This window comes from Odocoileus virginianus, chromosome 23 (assembly GCF_023699985.2).
Source record: "Odocoileus virginianus isolate 20LAN1187 ecotype Illinois chromosome 23, Ovbor_1.2, whole genome shotgun sequence".
NCBI classification, from domain to species: Eukaryota; Metazoa; Chordata; class Mammalia; order Artiodactyla; family Cervidae; genus Odocoileus; species Odocoileus virginianus.
This window is the reverse complement of record NC_069696.1, coordinates 21,766,803-21,790,002: the sequence shown is the minus strand read 5'-3', so window position 1 is coordinate 21,790,002 and position 23,200 is coordinate 21,766,803. Positions and strand designations below refer to the sequence as shown.

At 38.7% G+C, this 23,200-nt stretch overlaps 1 protein-coding gene across 1 annotated transcript in view; it reads left to right on the top strand.

Moving 5' to 3' along the window:
- The window catches only part of SLC15A5 (solute carrier family 15 member 5), an 88,680-nt gene that overhangs the window by 46,613 nt on the left and 18,867 nt on the right, over nucleotides 1-23,200 (top strand). The window contains exon 7 of the mRNA XM_070454179.1: nucleotides 8,545-8,673. Within this exon, the coding sequence (XP_070310280.1) occupies nucleotides 8,545-8,673 (129 nt within the window). The remainder of the gene's footprint in view (nucleotides 1-8,544; nucleotides 8,674-23,200) is intronic.

The window sequence follows — 23,200 nt, the reverse complement described above, 5'->3', positions numbered from 1 at the left end:
GCCACTTCAAAATTCATCTAAGTATTTCAGTGACTTCTTACAAAACTGCAATATGTATGTGTGAGTGTGTGTGTGTGTATATACTTACCAGTGTGATCTACTGCATTTTTTGTTTCTGTCTTCCCTATAAGTTCCCCACACAGAGAATCCTGATGGTAACGCAAGCCAATTATACTTTACCAAAATTACTTTTAAAACTTCCTGACTCTCTTCCTGCCTCTAATGTCTCTCCCATTCTATCTGCTCAACTAAACCTTTTGAGCAATTTTCATAGATGACAATTCTAACTAATTCTCTTGTCTAAAATCTTCAATTATTCTATTATCTTCAATTATTCTTAAATTCCTCAAAGCAATATACATATATATATATTTAATATATATGCACACATACATATACATGACATCAAGATAATTCTTTTTAAAAAATCAAAATAAAATTAATTGTGTAATTACAGCCATATGTGTACATTAGACTTCTTTTTTATAATTTTAACTCATTTCATTCACATGAAATAAATGATTTTATGAGATTCTAAGATGTGGCTATCACTGTATGACACTAAAGAGAATACGAAAAAAAAAGAGAAAAGAATGTCACCACGCAGATGTTTGTGACTTCCCTGATGTTTCCAGAAAATTGTTGGAAGTAGTCAGCTGACATTTTCTAGGCAATGAATGAAGGTGATGAGTGAATGCTCATGTGCTCAGTTGTTAAGTCAGGTCCAGCTCTTTTGCAACCCAATGGACTATAGCCTGCCAGGTTCCTCTGTCCATGGGGTTTTCCAAGCAAGAATACTTGAGTGGGTTGCTATTCCTCCTCCAGGGGATCTTCCTGACCCAGGGATCAAACCCAAATCTCCTGTCTCCTGCAATGCAGGTGAACTCATTACTGCTTGAGTCATCAAGGAATCAATGAAGGTGATGAGTGAATACAGTCAGGAAATTCCCAGCCAGCTAAGCAATTGTGGTTCAACATTTGAAAGCCAGAGAGGTACTTTTAACCAGAGAGTTAAAAAAGCAGATCATGTCATATTAAGCGCTTAGTCCATCCATCCCTGATTTCCCATCTGAAAACTGAGGTCCAACTAAGTCCACTGACTTTTCCTCTATAGAGCTCATGGGACAGGGAGCAGAAGATTTCATTTTAATTTCCAGACTTGTTATTAACTACACATGTGACCTTAAAAATCCACTTAACCACTAAGCTTCACCTTTTAGACCTTTAAAATGGAAATACTTATAATTCTTCCTCATATCACAGCATCAGTGTAACAGTCAATGGGAATGAAACCTACTCCTGAGAATTAAATGACATAAAATGTGAGAGGGTGTTTTGAACTATGAAATCAAGAATCATTCTTCTGGAAGGCAGTATGGCATAGTTGTTAATATCCATGAATCTTAAAGTCAGGCAGAACTGAATTCAAACCCAGTTCAGCCACTGACTAGTTGTGTGACCTTGGCAAAATTACTCTGCATTTCTGAGCCTTTCTCATCATCTGTAAAATGAGGAAGGGATGTTGTAAGGACTAAGTGAAATATTTCATGTAAAGGAAAAATCAGAGTGTACATAGACAATATATAGGATAGACTGCACTCACCATTAACAATTGTATAGCTTCCCTGGTGGCTCAGATGGTAAGAATCTGCCTGCAATGGGGGAGGTCTGGATTTGATCCTTGGGTTGGGAAGATCCCCTGGTGGAGGGCATGGCAACCCACTCCAGTCTTCTTGCCTGGAGAATCCCCAAGGACAGAGGCACCTGGTGGGCTACAGTCCATGAGGTCGCAAAGAGTCAGACACGACTGAGTGACTAAGCATAGCACAGCACATGTGTGCTGTTATTATTGTTACTATGCTTCAGGTAAATTAATAGTCCAAGACTCAGGGCTCAAGCACAGATGCTTGCTCACAAGTCATAGTAGAAAACCACACCTCCCACAACTTGAACATCAGGAGATCTGATAGTGGGAGCAGTATCGTGTCTTTGTTACCAGTCATTCAAAGTCCCTTTTTTCTTCTTACTTCTCACCTCCAATCCAACAGCAAGTCTTAGTCTTAACTCTGAAATATAATTTAAATCTGGTCCTGACTCATCATCTCCTTTTCTATTCACCTGGTCTCTAATCCCAGTTCCTTTTTTTCCCCATGTACACTTCTTATTTAAAAAAAAAAGAAAAGAGTTAATATTCCAGGGATATAGTGGACTTAGGTGTGAGTTGTTTAAAATATTTTTAATAAACATCACTGCTGGAAAAACGGTATGTAAATTCACAGGTGGGAGTGTGTCTGGCAAGACAATGCAATGAGTCTCATGCAGTTGGAGGAGTGAGGAAGAGATAAACTGTCAAGGTGTCAAACTTATTTTTGCTCTGGGGGGCCCAGGTTCGATCATTTGTTTGGGAAACTAGATCCCACATGCCACAACTAAGAATTCACATGCCACAGCTAAAAAATCCTGCATGCCACAACAAAAGAAGGAAATGGCAGCCCACTCCAGTATTCTTGCCTGGGAAATCCCATGGACAGATGAGTCTGGCAGGCTACAGTCCATGGGGTCGCAAAGAGTCGGACACAGCTTAGAGACTGAACCACCACCACCATGCTGCAATGAGACCTGGCACAGCCAAATAAATAAATAAAATTTTTTTAAATGAATTGGTCACCAGGGTTATGTGGTTTTCTCTAGCTCCGTCAGACTGCGTGAATCTAGGAGCAGATAGTGAATTGTCTTGCCAGTCAATTTCCAGAAGGCAAGAGAGAGGCAAAGAAATGGAACGTGGAAGAATATGATTCTAATAGTTGACCGTGGAACTTAGCTTGGATAAAAAGAGTAGTGAGAACATGTAGGGTATGAAAGAGGTGAAAATAATGACAGGAGTGATGGACTGGAGGCCCTGAACGAGGACAAGCGTTCTGATGGTTGAGTCATCGAGAGTAAGCTGGGACAATGGAAGGTGGTCGCCAGAGGCCAGTGCACAAAGTTGAGATTATGCATCAGTGACAGTTACTACTCTGGGGCGTGCGTTGGCAAACTTTTTCTTAAAATTTTCAGATAGTAAGTGGCTCAGTTTTGCACTCGTTTCTGGTGCAACTGCTGAACTCTGTCACTGTGGTATATAAGCCATCAGAGATGACATACAATGAATTGGGCTGTGTCCCAATAAAACTGTATTTATAAATAGGTGGCAGCTGGCCCTTACCTTACCGTAGTTCACCAACCCCTGGTCTGAGGTACAAGATTCAGCATGTGTCCATAGGTGTGAGTGGCCAAGGTCAAGTGGGGGACAAGGACATTGGAAAGGGGGCCATGGAACTGAAAAACCAAGATATGACAGAATGGAAAGTTGGAAAGATGATCTATATGTATGTGTGTGTTAAAATTGCCAGGGGACTTCTCTGGAGGTCCAGTGGTTAAGACTTCACTTTCCAATTCAGGAGGGTTGAGTTCATTGGAAGACTAAAATCCCACATGTGTTGAAGCTAAAAAATAAAAATAAAACAGAAGCAATATTGTATAACAAATTCAATAAAAACAGAAATAGTCTGCATCAAAAATATATGTATTTTTTAAAAACTGCCAAGAATTAAGGCAGAAGTGGAACCAGAGAGTGTAACCATGACAGGGGAGCTGATGAGTTTGAAAAATACAAAAAAGTGTCACAAAGATTGGCAGCTGACAGCAAAGAAAAGAAATATTAGGTGATCAAACCAGGTAACATGAGATTCAAAGTTGAAGATTTTGTAGAGATCAGGGAGGAATAATGATCTGAAAATGGTGGTAGCATAAAGTTCCAATTTATAGTTCTGCCATACTTCTCCACATGTTCAACACAAACCCCTCACCAAATGCAATAAACACATTTTAACTGTTTAAGAACAAGTGAAGTAAAAGAAATTTCCAGGAATGAGTCTCCAGTACCAGCTGCCTGAGGAAGGCAGTTACGGCTCTATAGTTTGTAGATTCCACATAAACTGTGATGGGGCATCTCTGCAAACACTACAGTCTCCACCTGGAGACACATTTCAACTCGCTCTTTGGCAACAAGACCAGTTTTCCCGTACACTGTATATTTTTTCCTGTGTCCTCTCAGTAAAATGATCTTCCCTGGTGGCTCAAGCAGTAAAAAATCTGCCTGCAATGCTGCTGACTCAGGTTCGATCCCTGGATCTGGAAGATCCCCTGGAGAAGGGAATGGCTACCTTTCCAACTATTCTTGCCTGGAGAATTCCATGGACAGAGGAGCCTGTTGGGCTACAAAGTCCATGAGGTAGCAAAGAGTCAGACACGACTGAGCGACTAACACTTTTCACAGTAAAATGAGGATTTTAGAATAGTGGCAGACTTGTTGATTACATCTATACTACAGTATGCTCAAAGAAATATCATGGAATCTAAAAAAATCAAGTCGATGATCACCAAAGTCAAAAAAGATCAGAACACACACAAGTAGATGCCTGAAATTGGAGATCGGAGGACTTGAAAAGCGGAGTCCTATAAAAGGGACCAGAGGTTTTCAAAACGAGGAAAATGACACCAAAGAGAGATTAACCAGCAGGCAGAGAGCTGGCAAAGTGTGCTCATGAATTATATACTGCACCAGAAGTTCTAGCAAGAGAAAAGCGCGGGATTAATAATTAACTAGCAAAGTAATAATGGGCCCGAACGTTCCGCTTTTTCTCACTGAAAGAAATCGTCCTACTTCATCTTCCTGCCCATTGTTTGTCTCCTCGTATTTAGAAAGAGGAAAGTTCATCAGCCAAATCCTTTTTGTAACTGAGTCCTTCCTGCCCAAAGCCTCTTCAGCGTTTCTCTCTTGCCTTTCCTTTGGATCTTCCAGAGAAAACTTGCAAGCTTGGCCTCAAACTCCTGCAGGTAATTTGCAGGGCACAAGACAGCTCTGGAACCAACGTCTCCTGCTGCCAATATTTGAAGCCTTTCTTCATAGTATTTTATCATCATCATTACCTTAATGTCCAATAATATTTGGGATATTAAGCACCTAGTTAGTGCTGCCCTTAGTATTACGCTCTGCCCTTCAGAGTTTAAAATCCAGGAAAGATATACTGATGCTTTCTCCCACCCTCAGCCTTAGTACTTCAGCACATCTGAAGCACAGAGATTCCTTTAAATGTTTATTGAATGATAAATAAAAACACGTGGAGAACACATTGAAAGCAAAATGAAAACATTAAATAAATACAGGAAGGAATAGTAATACATTTACATTAAGTATTAGTAAGTTCATTTAAAAGTGCTGGTCAAGGGACTTCCCTGGTGGTCCAGCAGATAAGAATTTGCCTTCCGATGCAGGGATGCAAGTTCAATCCCTGGTCTGGGGACTAAGATCCTACACGCCTCGGGATGGCTAAGTCCATTCGCCACAATGAAGACCCAGGCAGCCAACAATAAAAGTAAATTAAAATTTTTTAAAAGTGCTGGACAAATGCAGAGTTTTACTGGGAAACTAGGAGTGAAGTCTTCCTGAAAGGGAAGGGGGAAGATAATTAAATTTCATTCTTTGTAGAGACAGTGAAACTAAAAGTTTAGTGTTCATGGCATATCAGTTTTCTATCACCACCTTTCTTTTTAAAAAGAGCTTCAATATTTATTTGCATTCTCTCATTGCAGAAAAATTTGCTAAGTACAAAAGAGTAGGAAGAAAAATTAAAAATCCAATCATTCAGCCACTCAGAGCTAAAACCGTTCATATTATTTAATGTGTTTCTTTACAATTTTTTGCCACTTATATACAAAAGAGAGAGATTAGTACAATAAACTCCCATGTATTCACATTCCAGCTCTAATAATTTTTTACACATGGCCCAAACTGTCTCATATCTACCTTCATTCACATAATGTCTTCCTCTTCATGATATAATTATGAAGCAAACAACAGGTATCAAATTATAATAAATACTATAAAGATTTTAATTTGTATCCCTAAGATGGCTATTCATAGTTATGTTGATGTGGAATGTATACAATTATATTTGCTTACTTCATTTATTTCTGATATCAAAAAATTATGTTTAACTGAAATTTAAAATAAAAACTTTCCTCCATAATTTTCTTTTCACCCCTTACCACCATCATTACTACTATTCCAACAATGACTTGGGAGGAAAAAGATAACCATTCTGGAAACCCAGTGCTTAAGCTACTGCCTCTCCTTAAATGGGATATTTAAATGCATATAAAAATAAATAAAAAGGGAATTCCCTGGCAGTCCAGTGGTTTAGACTCCACACTTTGACTGATGAGGGTCTGGGTTCAATCCCTGGTTGGGGAACTAGGATCCTGCAAACCATGAGGTGCAGCCAAAAAACAAATTTTGTAATGCATATAAAAGGATTTGCACAGTGTCTTGCACAAATAGGGGATATTTGATTTGGTAAAATTACTATTGTTACAAATAGCTAACCTTATTCAGTTCTTGTATACATTATAGCAAATAACAGTCATACACCTCAAACAAGTGCATTCTGAATGACCTGACTACCACTTCATAGAGAAGACTGAGGCTTGAGAAGTTTAAGTAAAGAATCTGCTTACCAAGCAGGAGACATGGGTTTAATCCCTGGGTGGGAAAGATCCCCTGGAGAAGGAAATGGCAACCCACTCCAGTATTCTTGCCTGGAGAATGCCATGGACAGAGGAGCCTGGCGGGCAATAGTCCACAGGGTTGCAAAGAGTTGGACATGACTTAGTGACTAAACAACAACCTAAAATCACAGAGGTAATAAATATCTGAACCAGCATTTTATCATAAGCTTATCTAAGTCCAGAGCTCATGCTGTTCTCCACCATGCTAGTTTTCTATGATAGATTGAGATTTCCACGGGGAATCTAATAATGTATATAGGACAACAGAATCATAGAACTTACTGATATCATCATGATACTATCCAGTACAAGGCTTCCTAGGTGGTGCTGGTGGTAAAGAATCCACCTGCCAATGCAGGAGATGTAAGAGGCACAGGATGGATCAATCCCTGGGTCAGGAAGATCCTCTCGAGGCAGGCACAGCAACCCACTCCAGTATTATTATCTGGAGAATCCCATGGACAGAGGAGCCTAGTGGACTTCAGTCCATGGGGTCACAAAGGGTCTAATACAACTGAAGCAACTTAGCATGCATGCATGATACTCTCCAGTACAAGCCTTAGCTCAATCCAAAATCCATAAGAAATATTCAAACTGACGTATAACTTTGGTGAATATTTGGGACACTCAACCACCTAGCAATTAAATTTTCCTTATGGCTATATAGGAGTGTATTTTGCCACATTTTATTCCTTGTAGATATCTGTAAACTGTAACATCATACTATCAGTTCAGTTCAGTCACTCAAGTCATGTCTGACTCTTTGTGACACCATGGACTGCATAACTCCAGGCTTCCCTGTCCATTACCAACTCCCTAAGCTTGCTCAAACTCCTATCCATTGAGTCGGTGATGCCATCCAACCATCTCATCCTCTGTTGTCCCCTTCTCCTCCTGCCTTCAGTCTTTTCCAGAATCAGAGTGTTTTCCAATGAGTCAGTTCTTCGCATCAGGTGGCAAAAGTTTTGGAGTTTCAGCTTCAGCATCAGTCCTTCCAATGAATATTCAGGACTGATTTCCTTTAGGATTGACTGAGTGGATCTCCTTGCAGTCCAGCGGACTTTCAAGAGTCTCTCCAACACCACAATTCAAAAGCATCAGTTCTTTGGCACTCAGCTTTCTTTATGGTCCAACTCTCACATCCACACATGACTACTGGAAAAACCATAGCTTTGACTATACAGACCTTTGTCGGCAAAGTAATATCTCTGCTTTTTAATACACTGTGTAGGTTTGTCATAGTTTTTCTTCCAAGGAGCAAGCATTTTTTAACATCATAATATATGTTACTCTAGTAATGTTAACAAAAATCAAGTGAAAGTCACTCAGTCATGTCTGACTGTTTGCAATCCATGGACTGTACAGTCCATGCAATTCTCCAGGTCAGAATACTAGAGTGGGTAGCCTTTCCCTTCTCCGGGGAATCTTCCCAACCCAGGGATCAAACCCAGGTCTCCTGCATTGCAGGTGGATTATTTACCAGCTGAGCCACAAGGGAAGCCCAGTGTTAACAAGGCCCAACAGAAATTTTACCTGCATCAGTAAACTTTCTTTGAGGTATGATCAATGCCGATTTGAAGAATATCTATACTTTTACTTTAGAGAGAATTTTCTATGACCTTATGGTTGCTAAGAGGAAGAATGGAGGGAAGGGATAGTTAGGGAGTTTGGGATCAATATATACACACTCCTGTATTTAAAATAGATAAACCACAAGGACTTACTGTATAGCACAGGGAACTTGGCCCAATGTTATGTGGCAGCCTGAACGGGAGGGGAATTTAGGGGAGAATGGATGCATGTATATGTATGGCTGAGTCCCTTTGCTGTTCATCTAAAGCTATCACAACACTGCTAATTGGCTATACTCCAATATAAAATAAAAAGTTTAAAAAAAGAAATAATGTTCTATATTCTGAACTTTTGTCTTCTCAGTCTCTGTAATATACAGATTTGTTCCAAGTACCATCAGAGGAACCTTTATGAATTGCTTGACACTGACCAGTGGATTTGCCTGTTTCATGGGGGCACTGCTGTTGGAGTTGGTCTCCCTCATCTCAGAAGGTAAAAAATAGTTCCATGGTTCGCTTATATATATATTGATTTGATGACTAGAGAATTGAGAGACAAAACCTTAAGAGAGGCTTTGCCAGTGTAGTCTTTTTTTTTTTAATTGATCCACTTTTGCAATTAAGATAGAATTAAGATAGGAAATAGACTCTTGCTGTATTCATTAATTTCTGGGAATTGTTTTTCTTTTGATAGGAGGAGGTAATTACAGAATGTCACTTCTCATGAGACCCTGTCTGCTGTCTTTCTTTATTGTACTTTAACGCAAACTGGTCATTATATTCTTATTAGGTTTCTCAACAGGGCTGTATTCAACAAGGGTCATAGATAACCCTCCAAAAAGGTAAGTCCTGTGCGAATATAGGAGGATGGGGGCATCTAGATGATCCTTTATGCAGAAATATAGTCTGTGCAACCAAAGAGAAATTATGAGTTGAATTGGAAACATTTCCCAGTAGTTATTTTAGTCAGAAGAAACAACCAATCTGAAAAAGTCACATGCTACATAAAAAGTATTCTTACATGGGCTGGTAGAAAAATCAAACAGGATAACATTAGAGATTAACTGTCATGACACATGTCCTTGGCTATATTTTAAATCTACAGACTTTTTCCTTTATTTGTTCTGAGATGTTAATACACCTTAAAATTTATTAAATTTGCTTGTGCTTATTTTATGAGAGATACTGAAAGCTTATTGTTCTCTCCTTTCAAAAATACAATATATTTAAAAAATGTAAACAAATATTCATATTCTCTACAAATAAATTTAACTTACCTACTTTCCAACTGTGGAAAAAATAAATTCTATGAATGAGAAACTCCTATTAACACTAGGTATCCATTCAAAAAATATTTATGGAGGATCCAGTCTGTTCCAGGTACCATATTGGATACTAGAGATACCATGCCAAGAAAAATTAACTTCCAGATTGTCACAAAATTTCCAGGGGTGTAGGGAAGCAATAAAATTGAGTAACAAATTAAATGATAGGTATAGTAGAGTTCAAGGAACAAATCTATAGTCTTTGATAGTTAAGATCAAACCCTGTTCTTAGTTAACTGTGAAAGTTAAGCCAAAGTATGTAATGAGTAATTACCATATGCCAGGCTCTACGTTATTAATACATGGAATTATGTGAGACATGGTTCCAGTTCTTAAGAGCTCACATTCAAACTGTCATAACTAAGTGTGAACAACAGAATTTGTTGACATCTCTGATGATCAGAGTCTTTAAATGTAAACAAAGTCTAGAACATTGGTATTAGGATTTTATAAGATAGCTTGGAAAAATCTTACCAATACCTCTACCTAAACATCTTTTGATAAGCTGGCTATAAATGTGGAGATTCCCCACAGACTCCCCCTCAGAACTGATAATTTGCTAGTAAGTGCAATACTTGTGATTACAGCTTTATTATAGCAAAAAAATACAAATCAAAATGAGATAAAGGCAGAGATGCATGAAACAAGGTCTGGGAAGGTTCCAGAAACAAAGCTCGTTTCATCCTCAGAGATGTGGCACCCAACTGGCACATCAGTGTGTGATAATACACAGAGCACTGCCACCCAGGAAAGCTTACCTGAACTTCAGTGCACAGTTTTTATTGAGGTAGTCTTCCCTGGTGTCTCAGACTGTAAAGAATCTGCTTGCAATGCAGGAAGACCCAGGTTCGATCCCTGGGTCAAGAAGATCCCCTGGAGAAGGAAATGGCTACCCACTCCAGTATTCTTGCCTGGAGAGTCCCATGGACAGAGGAGCTTGGTGGGCTACAGTCCTTGCAGTTCACAAAGAGTCAGACACGACTGATTGACTGACACTTCTCTCTTATGTGGGCAGGATTGACTGAACCATTGGCCATGTAGTTCAACTCAGTCTCCAGCCTCTCTTCTCTCTCCAGAGACTGGGCTGATACCTACCCTGTGGCCCAAAATCCCAACCCTCTAACCCTATAGTTGGTCTTCTAGGCTTGCCAGCTCCCATTCTGAGTCTCGCCATTAACAAAACCATCAGGTGGGGCTTCACAAGCCAACCATAAATAACAAAGACCCTTCAGTCACTTGGGAAATTCAGAGATTTTAGAGTTTACCTCCCAGGAACCAGGAAGAAAGGCCAGACAATTTCATTACATACAACTCTTCTTGCAAATATATTTTACTGAAAATCTATTTTTACTGAGAATCTGCATAGTATGGTAGGATCTGTTATATAACATTACTGGGTCTATTACAACAATCTCATAAAGTTGACAAAGCAGCTACTCTCTAGTTGCAGTGGGCAGGCTTCTCATTGCAGTGGCTTCTCTCCTTGCAGAGCAGGGGCTCTAGGGTGCATGGGCTTCAGTAGCTGCAGCACATGGATTCAGTAGCTGTGGCTCCTGGCTCTAGAGCTCAGGCTCAATAGTTGTGGCACATGGGCTTAGGTGCTCGACAGCATGTGAGATCTTCCCGGATGAGGTATGGAACCCACGTTTCCTGCATTGGCAGGCTGATTCTTTACCACTGAGCCACCATGAAAGCCCAAAAGTTTATATAGTTTTGGCAAAGTTTGGTGCCTGTTAAAGGAGGTCTACCAAGAACATATAGTGAGGACATCTTAGCATCATGCAATGTGACGCAGAGGGGAGGAGCAGTCTCTAAACTAATATTGAAAAGAACATCATTTAAATTACTGCTAATTGATTTAATTTACTTCTTTAAAATATTTTTCTATTCATACTAATACTGTGCTCCATCAAGTCATAGCCTAATCAGTTAGAATCTTGCAATTGGATGTCACTGTGGAGGTCATCTAATTTAACACTGTACCAAAAACTAGAAGATGCACAATCTTCTTCTAGTGCCCAGGAAATGTTCTCTACTTTGAGAAGTAACCCATCTGTTGATAAATATATTTCCCAGAATAAACCTAGTTTTTCTGTCCACATGGCAACTCTTCAAAACATTCAATAAATATTTGGGACAATAATGTACAATGTTAAAAGAGAAGGGTCCAAACTCTATGGATTCCAATCCAGGTATTCTAGTTGTGTGTCCTCAGTTTTCATGTCAATAGCAATAATAAATAATTCATTATGTTGCTGAGAGGATTAAGTAATTAATATGCATAATACATATTCAATAAAGATAGCTATTTTGACTCCCTTCTAATATATAGACAAACCACTTCAATTTTTTTCATAGTACATGATTCCCTGATTTTTCATTGTCAAAACCCCTCTGTCTTAATGGATAGATATCAATTTGTCAGTATCGTTCTTAAAATATAGTTTCCAGACTCAATCACAAGGCTCAAAATGGGTACATCCAAGATAGATATGTTACTTTTATCAACATTCTCAATCTCTCTCTCTGTTGGCATTTTTAATAGCATGCCAACAGAGATTGTAGTTACTTTTTCAATAGTTGCATCACACCTATGTTCAATTAAAACCTGAAGCTTCTTTTTTTATTTTTAGCAGTTTCTCTCAGTTCAGTTCCAATCATCTTATCACAATTTCTTTGTCTAATTAAATGCAGGACTTTATCTCTTCTCCTTTAAAAATGTCAGCCCATCATTCTAAATAACAGTTTAAAAACTTGATTCTGTCATCTGGTGAATTACTGGTCTTTACTTCTTTACCAGCTTGTGTCACTGGCAAATTTAGTAAGCAAGTTCCTAGACTTCTTTCAGGTAATTGATAAAATTGTTGAATTGGACAGGAACAAAAGCAGAGACTTGTGGAAAATTCCTAGAGACCTCACTGTAAGTTAATGGTAATTAACTAATCCTCCCCTTTTGGATACAATTAGCTGCCTCTTCACCTAGTTACTATCATTGAGCCCACATGCTTCTCCATCATTCCCAGAATGACATCACAGGAGACTTTTGTCACATGGTTTTTTCTGGGGGTAGATATATCTGAGTTTGTGACAGTCACTTTAGCCATCAGATTAGCATTCATCAAGAAAGGCAATGAAGTTCATTTAGATTTTATTTTAGTGACCCTAAACTGACTTATGGTGACTAATTAGGGTCCCTAAAAGAGAGTCATCCTTAGCCTATCTGCATGATTTCAGGTAGGACACCATCTCATTAAGAATGTTTAAAAAAAGGAAATGCTGCACTTCACTGTTCTCAGAGATGATGAGAAGATAAAGTTAAATAATGTATTTGAGCATTTTAATATTAGAGATTATTTTAAATATAGAATAAAGCCATAGTGGCCCATTCAGTTAGAAATAAGATCAGTCTGTTTAATCAAACAACCAGACCAATTTCTTTGACAGAACTGAACATTATGAAAAAGAACTCTATAGCTCTATGTTTAAGCATCCCACAAGCCTCCACATTCCATTTAGCATATAGGATATTTTAAATCTTTAAGGATTCATGTCAGCAGAGCGTGTGTGTATGTGAGTGTGTGTGTGTGAGTGTTAGCGTATGATTGGAAAAGATGATCAGTTATCACAGTCTCCAAGCTGCATTAGTCATTTTTAGCACCATGATGGAGAATGGTGTGAATGCGGTAAATTCAAAAGATTTCTCAAAACTTGACGGTGCAGACAGATAGCTGTTAGAGTGACATTTTCAGTACAAGTGAGAAAACTGATGCTTCTGGGATCTCTAACTCTAAGTGCCTTAAAGGAGTAGATACAAGACTAAACCCATCCTCCTACACTAATCATTTCAGAAATAGTTTATCTAAAAGTAGCAATGCTAATAAAAAGGGAGTGAAGAAGTCAGTCAAACTGCTTATTTCGACTCTGTGCCATTAGCAACCAGATCAATTTTCTCACATGCGTGAGCACAAGCTTACCTTCTGACAAAAATAACAAAATGGGAATTCAGTGAAAAGTGACATCTTAGTTACGGACGGGGAGGTGATTGAAAGATCCAAAGCAGAATGTCTCAGAGAAAAAAAGGATAATTGGGCAGAATCAAGAGGTCAAGGTATACATCTTCCTGTCCCTGTTAGTCCTTCCTCTTCAGAGTTCAGCAAAGGGGCAGAGAACGTAGCAGTTTAACACCCATCAAGAGCCATATTAAAATAAAACTGTGATCTTTTAAAATTCTCATTTAAATTTCTCTGATGATTGAGACCACTGACAGCCTTGTCGGCATGAATCACTGAGTTGTTCTTGAAATGGGAATTTGCAGTTGCAGTAAACTTGAAAGAAGAAAATATTTATGCATCTGGAAAGCTATTCAGCTGAATTTCACAGGTCTGCACCTATTTTCTTAGAGATAGGTTTCTTCAAACTCAGGTCAGTGCCTAAGGTCCAACTTCATATGGGTTTTGAAATGACAGACCCAGAGGGGAAAATGGCTTGCAATCCAGTAATTCACCTATGTTGTTATTCAGTCGCTAAGTCGTGTCTGACCCTTTGTGACCCCATGGACTGTTACCTGCCAGGCTCCTCTGTCCCTGGGATGTTCTAGGTAAGAATACTGGAGTGGGCTGTCATTTCCTTCTCAGGGGACCTTCCTGACCCAGGGATCAAACCTGTGCCCCTTGCATCTCCTGCATTGGCAGGCAGATTCTTTACCACTAGTGCCACCTGGGAAGCCAGGCCATATTCTACATTTGATTGTCAAGTAGTTCATTGCCACCATTCCCATGGATAGTATGGCAGGCTCCCAGTGCTCTTCTTCCTCAGTCAGAGTCAGGTGCAGAGGCCCCCTCATCCAATGGGATTATTATATGTCCCAGAAACAATTTATTCTACATCCTCAACATTTGGCTCCACAGAGGCCCTTGGAGTTGCCTGAAGACCTTGAGTTTTCACAATAGTATCAGGTCAAAACTCAAAACACCTTTCAAACACGGACAGCAAGTATCCAGTGCTGTTGGCTCATGAGGGGTAGAAAGGGCAGAATTTGGAGTCACAGCACTTGAGTTCAAACTCAACTCCGCCCTTAATAAGCTGTGAAGTTTCTAGCTCTAGGGGTTCAGAACAGGTCTTCCCAAGATGAGTTCCTTTGGCATGTGGATTATTTTGAGCTAAAGGCAGTGGGGACCCTACTGCCTCTCCCTTAGCTTCCTAGAAAAAATTTAAATTGGACATTTTTTCCCCAGAAAAAAAAAGAGTTTTCATCAGAGATATATTTTATCTAAGATGGCAGGACAAACATCTAATTACCAAAGGTCTATATTTATCTAGGCCTATGTGCTCAGTCGGTCAGTTGTGTCAACTTTTTGCAACCCTCTAGACTTCAGCCCACCAGACTTCTCTGTCCATGGGATTCTTCAGGCAAAAATACTGGCAAGGGTAGCCATTCCCTTCTCCAGGGGATCTTCCTAACCCAGGGATCAAACCCACATCTCCCACAATGGCAGGCAGATTCTTTACCACTGAGCCAGCTAGGAAGCCACAAGGTTCTTACACTATTACGTTATTATATTTATCTATATGGCAGGCCAGACATCTAGTTATCAAACATCTGCTGTCTTTCTTATCATCCTGTGAATGACCCTCCTTTCTTGGAAGCTCCAGGTCCCTATCCCATTTCTTACATCATGATGGCATATATACCTCATTGTATCTTTCTCTCTTTGAACCTGTGGTGTGGGGGGTTCCTTGTAAGTACAAGATTCAATTTTATTTTCTCCTGTCTATCTGTCTCAGGTCCGCTTCATTCTTAGACCAGCCAGAAGAACCAAGAGGGGAAGAAGGAAGGATTTTGCGTCCCTGACTGCACATTACTTAACTTTTTTGAGTCTCAATTTCTCCTTCTCTAAATCGTGTCACTAACAACTTCCAAAATATCTAGGACAACCAGAGGAAGTAGATATAAAACACCAGATCAGTAAAGGCACACAAAAAATAATGATTTGTGTTGTTGGGGTGGTTGTTATTGTAATTTGAGTGAGATCTCAGTATTTTCCAAGTGGGCTAGGATTATCATGGATATGATGTTCCAGTTTGGCACTTTTATAATTCTTCAGGGAAGGATATGTTCCATAAATGCAGAGCTTAGGTGTCCTGCTGCTGCTGCTGAATCACTTCAGTCATGTCCGACTCTGTGCGACCCCATAGATGGCAGCCCACCAGGCTCCCCTGTCCCTGGGATTCTCTAGGCAGTCCTAGTCAGCTTCAATTCTAGGACTGGATTGAGATGAGATGAAATAAAGCTTATATTCTGAGATTCTTCTTGGCCCTCCTGGACCTATGTCATTAGTCGTACACCCTTTGCATGGCAAACTTACACATTTAGATAGTTAGACACACGTCTGTGTTCCTGCCTGCAAACAGTGCTGAAGTTGATTCTAGAAAGCTGAATGATATTTGCCTTGGTAAGCATAAGGGTGAAGAATTTCTGGTAGAGAGAATATATAACAAGTGAAAGTGTTAGTCACTCAGTCATGTCCAACTCCTCTTGACCCCATGAACAATAGCCTGCCAGGCTCCTCTGTCCATGGAATTCTCCAGGCAAGAGTACTGGAGTGGGGCAGCTATGCCTTTTTCCAAGGGATCTTCCCAACCCAGGGATCGAACCCACATCTCTTGCATTGGTGGATTCTTTACCACTGAGCCACCAGGAAAGTAGGCATATGCCAAAGCCTAGAAGTAAGGCATCACCTGGTGCATCAGAGGAACTCAGACAAGATCAGTAGCCTGAAAATATTCAGGGAGAATCATGTGAAGTCGGGTCAAGAGAGTAGGAGTAAAATCATGCAGGAACTTTGGCTTACAGATATTTTTTAAAAAGCTGTATGCAATATATATGGAATCTAGAAAAACGACGAACCTATTTACAGGGCAGAAATAGACAGAGACCTAGAAAATGGTCTCAAGAACACAGTGGGGGAAGGATAGGGTGGGGCCAATTGAGAATGTAGCATTGACATATATACACTACCATGTGTAAAATAGATAGTGGGAAGCTGATGTACAGCACAGGGAGCCCATCTCAGTGCTCTGCGATGACCTACAGGGGTGGGGTGGGGTGGGGTGGGGTGGGGCGAGGTGGGACGGGGTGGGGCGGGGGTGGGATGGGGCAGGTGGGAGGCAGGCTTAAGAGGGAGGGGATCTGTGTATCCTTTTGGCTGATTCACGTTGTACAGCAGAAACCAACACAACATTGTAAAACAGTTTCTCTCTGATTTAAAAAAAAATCTGTATGCAATAAGAAATTATAAAGGCATTAAGCAAGTCACATCTATTTGTGTTTTAAGATCCCCGCGCATGCAGTGTAATTTGAAAGGGAAAGAAGAATGGCTTGGGAGAAGCAGTATGGGTTCAGATGAAGTAAACCTCAGGCAAGTCTAGTAGTGATGAACTAGTGACGAAGTAGGCAGATGGAGAGAAATGGATGAATGTAAGCTTGATTTTAGAAGTAGGGTGGATAGTATTTAGTGATGGTTTTGACAGTCAGGAGGTGGTAGCATGCAGGAGACAGAAGTGGGGTCAAGGAAGTATTCCAAATTCTGCCAAAAGACAACTGGATGGGCAAAGATTCCATTTACCAAATGGAGAACATTAGAAGACAGATAGGTTGAAAAACTTGTCACCTGTTCATTTTTTAACACATTAAGTTTGACCTATCTATGAGACATCCAAAGGGAAATACCTGGAGCTCAGAAAAATGATCTGGGTTAGATATATAAATATGACCATCTGTGGCACAAAAATTGCATTTGAACCCATGGAAGTGAACAAAATTATCTAGTGTGAATATTAAGAATGAGAAGAAAAGGAGACAAGGACCTAGACCTGAAAAGCCTCAGTATTAGAGGTTGGGCGGAGAAGAAATGGCAGGCTAGAAAAGAAAGAGGACAGCCAGAGAGGTAGGGGGAAATACATGCATTCATGCATGTATATGTATGTGCGTGCATGTGTGTTTGTGTGGTGTGTGTTCACTGAAAATGGGAAATGGTAAATTGTGTTGAATGCTACTGTGAGATCTGAAACTATCACCACATTGATAATCAGCTACACTCCAATACAAAATAAAATGTTTGACAAAAAACAAGGATCAGTAAGAAATGAAAAAGAAAATTCTAAAGATGCTCTGAAGGTGAAATAGCTCAAACAAGTAATGTAAGGAATGGTCCAAAAAATAAGAAATAGAAAATATAAAACTCGGAAAATTTGTCAATCTTTTAGTTTCAGAAATGCTGCTCAATGATGAAGTAAATGAAGTCAGATATTAAATATCTGTATAGAACACATTTCTATTTAACAGCAGCAAAATAGTCATTAACATCATTTGATAATGAGCAGTCCTTTCCCTTATATTCCCTATATTTTATATAAACAATATATGTTTATGTACAAAAAAATGCTACTGTGAGATCAAATAATAGAATGAAGGGTAGAAAGTATCCTTAGATTTGCAACATTATGATCCCTGATAACTATAGCAAGAGTCATTTTAGCAGTGGCAAGGGAAAGAAAACCAGATTGGAGCAGGTCAGAATATCTACTAAGCGAGGAAATAAAGGCATCACATTTGAAACAACTCTTTTGAAGAACTTTCTCTGAAGATATAAAAAATAAAGTGGTGGCTGGAGGAAGCTGTGGGTAGATTTGCCAACTTTAGCAGAAAAAAATACAAGACACCCAGTTACATCTGAATTTCAAGTAAACTAAATTTTTTTTAGAATAAATATATCCCGTGCAATATTATGGATGTACTTTGCATAACTTATACTTTATAAAGTTACCAGTGCAATATTCAGGACATGCTTCTTCTAAAAAAAATTTCTAAGTTGTTCTCAAAATCAGATTTAACTGTGGGTCCTGTGTTTTATCTGGGAAACTGAGATGTGAGTTCAAGATACTTTTTTTAAATCTTGAAAGCTACTTGAACATGTTTAACTGATGAAAATATATGGTACAAGTGGAGAAGTTAAAAATGCAAGAGAATGGTGGAGAAGGGATACACGTATGCATAGGGCTGAGTCACTTTGCTGTGCCCCTGAAATTATCAGAACGTTATCAATGGGCTATACTCCAATAAAAAATAAAAAGTTTTTTTTAAAAAAAAAAAAAAGAAATCTATGTGAGTGAGAAAAAAAAAGGATGCAAGAAAAAAAGGAGATTGACTTTTTAACAGAGGGTGGATATTTCTTTCCTCTACTGAAACAAAAGAAAGGAGAATGGGTTTGCAGGTGCAAGCAGATGTATAGTTCTCATATTAGAAATATACTGGAGTCTTCCTTTCAAGGGTTCTAACTTTCTTCATAAAGTAAGCAGCAAACCATTCATGAGAGCAAAAAGGAATTAGGATGAGAATGAAGAACAAGAAGAACAGGGGATAGGAGAATGTTATTTCGAGAGCTAGAAAAGATGAATTAGAAGAGAAGTGTTGGACTTCCCTGGTGGTCCAGTGGTTAAGAATCTGCCCGCCAATGCAGGGGACACAGGTTCAGTCCCCGGTCCGGGAAGATTCCACATGCCACAGGGCACCTAAGTCCATGCACCACAATTGCTGAGCCCATGTGCCTAGAACCTGTGCTCTGCAACAAGAGACACCACCACAATGAGAAGCCCATGCACCACCACTAGAGAAAGCCCATTTGCATCAATGAAGACTCAGCACAGCCGAAAATAAACAAATAAATAAAAAGAAGAAAAGTGTTAAGATGGGCAGTTGTGTTGAAGGCGTAGTTGACACTGGTGATCATGAAGGGTGTTTTCAAACCACCTAAAGCATAATTCTACCCAGTAATATTCAGGTGCTCAAGGCAGTCATGAAACTGTCCAGCAGATTTTAAAATGGTCTAAGGACCACAAGACACAGGGAGCAAGGCACAAATTCTATTCATGACTTGAAGTAATTTGGGGGTAAATCTTATAGGCTATTTTCCTATAAATATGAAAAAAGTGAGAAAAGCTTTCTTCTCAGATTCTGGAATTAATGTCTGCACCATTAGCTAATTGAAGCTGCAAATGAGTGAACAGACTGTACAAACAGGCGGATTTGGGACAAAAATCAGTTCCTGCTATAGCCATGATGTTATTTAAATTCAATATTTCACTCTTTGAAACAGCTCCACTTAGAGATGGATTTATTAAATCAGTCCACAAAAACATATTAGGTTCCTACTATGTGCAAGTACTGGCTAGATACTGAATTAATAATACCAAGGCTGATGTTTAATTAACAAGAAGAATCTTATAGAAATATTTGACACTCAAATTAATATCAGATATATTCATTTGACTAATGCTGTTACAATTACAGTTCATAGCTAATGGCATTATCGGGCTATTATCACAAAGCATTACCTCTCTTCTAAAACTCATTTCCATGATAATTCATTGAAATCATCATGAGAACACACTATCTTGATGGGTTTTTACCTCCCAATGCTCTTCAAAAGAATGAACTCACCCTTCTAAGAAAGCTTGTTATCCCAAATAGTACCCAGGCCCCGTTCTCCTGCAGTTCAAGTGAACAATGAATAGAGATTTCTCTACAGTTTTGAAAGACATTGTGTCCCTTCCTGGAAACAGCAAGCTGATTTCATTTTTATCCACAATTCCCAAGAAATAGAAATGCAAATTTAAGTCTCCATGCAGACATTGTTATGAGAATAAAGTTTTGAGCATGTGTAGATTCAGGACCCAAGCTCCAACCACCCCTTCATTCAACAAATACTTATTTTATCTCCTTTACATGACTTTAGGCAAACAGTTCAGTCTCTCTGTGCCTGTTTCCTTGTCTGTAAATTGAGGGTAATAATAATTTGAGTAGTTATTAGATAAATATGAAAAAAGTGGTAGAAAAGCCAAAGTTAGAATATAGTTGTTAGGTATTATTTCCTTCAGGTATCATGAAAATTAATGTGTTTTAAAAATTAACTCAGGTAGGAGAGCTATGAATCTCAAATGAAGCATTTAAATCAGGTTACTGAAAGGAGGAAGGAAAGAAATTAACATTTATTAAGTGTCAGTTATATGCAGACCTTGCTACATGCATTTCACAAGGATATTATTTCATTAAATCTTCACAACAATTCTTTGGGGGTAGGTATTTGTAGCCCCATCACGGATAAGAAGGAAATGAGCTCAGAAAGCTACACAAGTTGCCCAAATCCTATAGTGGTGGATTCCTGATTGGAAAGCTCTTTTACTGCATAGGGTTTATTTCTCGAGATGCAGAAGCACATACACCCTGGAGAATGATGGCTACATCTTTTTAATTGCCTAGTTCTTGGCTCCAAAGCCAAAAGCACACAGTGAAGTGATACATGTGACTAAAATAAAGTAAGGTGTAAAACCCATTTCAGTTTTGCCTCAACCATTTTGGATGTTTGCTAGACCATTCCCATTATAAAATAACTTTTAAAAAAATCTAACAAAGTTTGAAGGAAATAATTTCTCCCTGTGCCCAACTGAAGTCCTTGAAAAATTTCAAAAGGCACATTTTAAGGTTTTTTACTTTTAGATAAAGACAAAAATAAACAAATAGGACCTAATCAAACTTACAAGCTTTTGCACACCCAGAGGAAACCCTAAACAAAATGAAAATATAACCTATAAAATGGGAGAAAATATTAGCAAATGATATGATCAAGAAGGGCTTAATTTCCAAAATATATAAACAGCTCATACAACTCAACAACAACAAAATAAACAACCCTATCCATAATTGAGCAGGAGATCTAAATAGACATTTCTCCAAAGAAGATATACAGATGACCAATAGTTACTTGAAAAGATGCTCAACACTGCTAATTGTTAGACACAAATCAAAACTATAATGAAGTACCACCTCACACCAGTCAGAATGGCCATCATTAAAAAGTCCACAAATAATAAATGCTGGAGGCAGGGTAGAGAAAAGGGAACCCTCCTGCACCGTTGATGGGAATGTTAGTTGGTACAGCCACTATAGAAAACAGTGGGGAGGGTCCTCAGAAAACTAAAAATAAAATTGCCACATGATCCAGTGATCCCACTCCTGGCTACATACCCAGACAAAACTGTAATTCAAAAAGGTGGATGTGCCCCTATGTTCACAGCAGCAGTATTCACAATAGCCAAGACATGGAAACAACCTAAATGTTCATTGACAGGTGAATGGATAAAGAAGATGTGGTATATATATATACAATGAAATATTGTGTGTGTGAGTCACTCAGTCATGTCTGACTCTTTGTGACCACATGGACTGTAGCCCGCCAGATTCCTCCATCCATGGAATTCTCCAGGCAAGAATACTGGAGTGGGTTCCCTTGCCGTTCCCTTCTGGAGGGGATCTTCCTGACCCAGGTGTCGAACCCAGGTCTCCTGCATTGCAGGTGGATTCTTACCATCTCAGACACCAGGGAAGCTGGCAATAATTACTGAACATCTGTGTGTGTTAGAATGAAATATTACTCAGTCATAAAAAAGAATGAAATAATGCCATTTGCAACAACTTAGATGCAAATAGAGATTATCATTATAAGTGAAGTAAGTCAGAAAGAAAGATAAATGCCATATAATATCACTTATGTGGAATCTGAAATATGGCACAAATGAATCTATGAAACAGAAACAGAATCACAGACATAGAGAACAGGCTTCTGGTTGCCAAGGAGGAGAGGGGTTAGGGGAGGGACGGAGTGGGAGATTGGGGTTTGCAGATACAGGCTTTTATATGTGGAATGGGTAAGCAGCAAGTCCTGATGTATGGCACAGAGAACTATGTTCAATATCCTATGATAAATCATAGTGAAAAAGAATATTTTAAAAACAGTGTATATTTATATGTACAACTGAATCACTTTGCTGTACATCGGTAATTAACACAACATTGTAAATCAACTATACTTCAATAAAAAATTTTAAATATTTTCACAGCTCCATAACATTCAGAATAAAATGTTAGTAAAAAGAGAAAATACTACCTCTTCCTCCAAAAAGAGATAGTTGAAATCTGCCTTGAATCAAAAACAATATGCTTGTCATAATTGAAATATGCTTGGAATCAAAAATGATATGCTTGCAATTACATATTGTATATGTATATATGTATATATTATATGTAGTGTGTCTTGTACTGCAGAAACCAACACAAAATTGTAAGGCTATTTTCTACCAATTAAAAAATAAATAAAATTAAAAAAACATCCAATATGCTTTAGCACTTAAAATAATGTCATGTATACCTGAGGCATTGGGTAAATCTACGATTTCAATACAGAATATAGTGAAATGTCACTGAAGGGTTCAGACTCGACTGGTTATTGTCACTTGGGGTATTATAATTTCCAAAATAAAATCTTAAGACAGGTTCATAAATAGCACATAACTTGCAACTTACAATATCAAGGCTGTCATCCAGATTTTGACTGCTGAAGAAGAGTTGATTGTAGTGGAAAACCAGCCATTTTTGGTCTTTTATAATAAATCAGAAATGATTTTTAGAAGTCAAGTATCCTCAAAAGTATGTTTGATGAAGTGGTTTAAAATGTTTTTCTCCCATAAAGGTGCCCATATATGTTTTAAAATGTTATTATTCTGCCATATATGATGAAGTAAATTCAAAGTATAAAGGAATGGAGAAAAAGCTGTGACCCACGGGCTCAGTCGTTGTGGTTC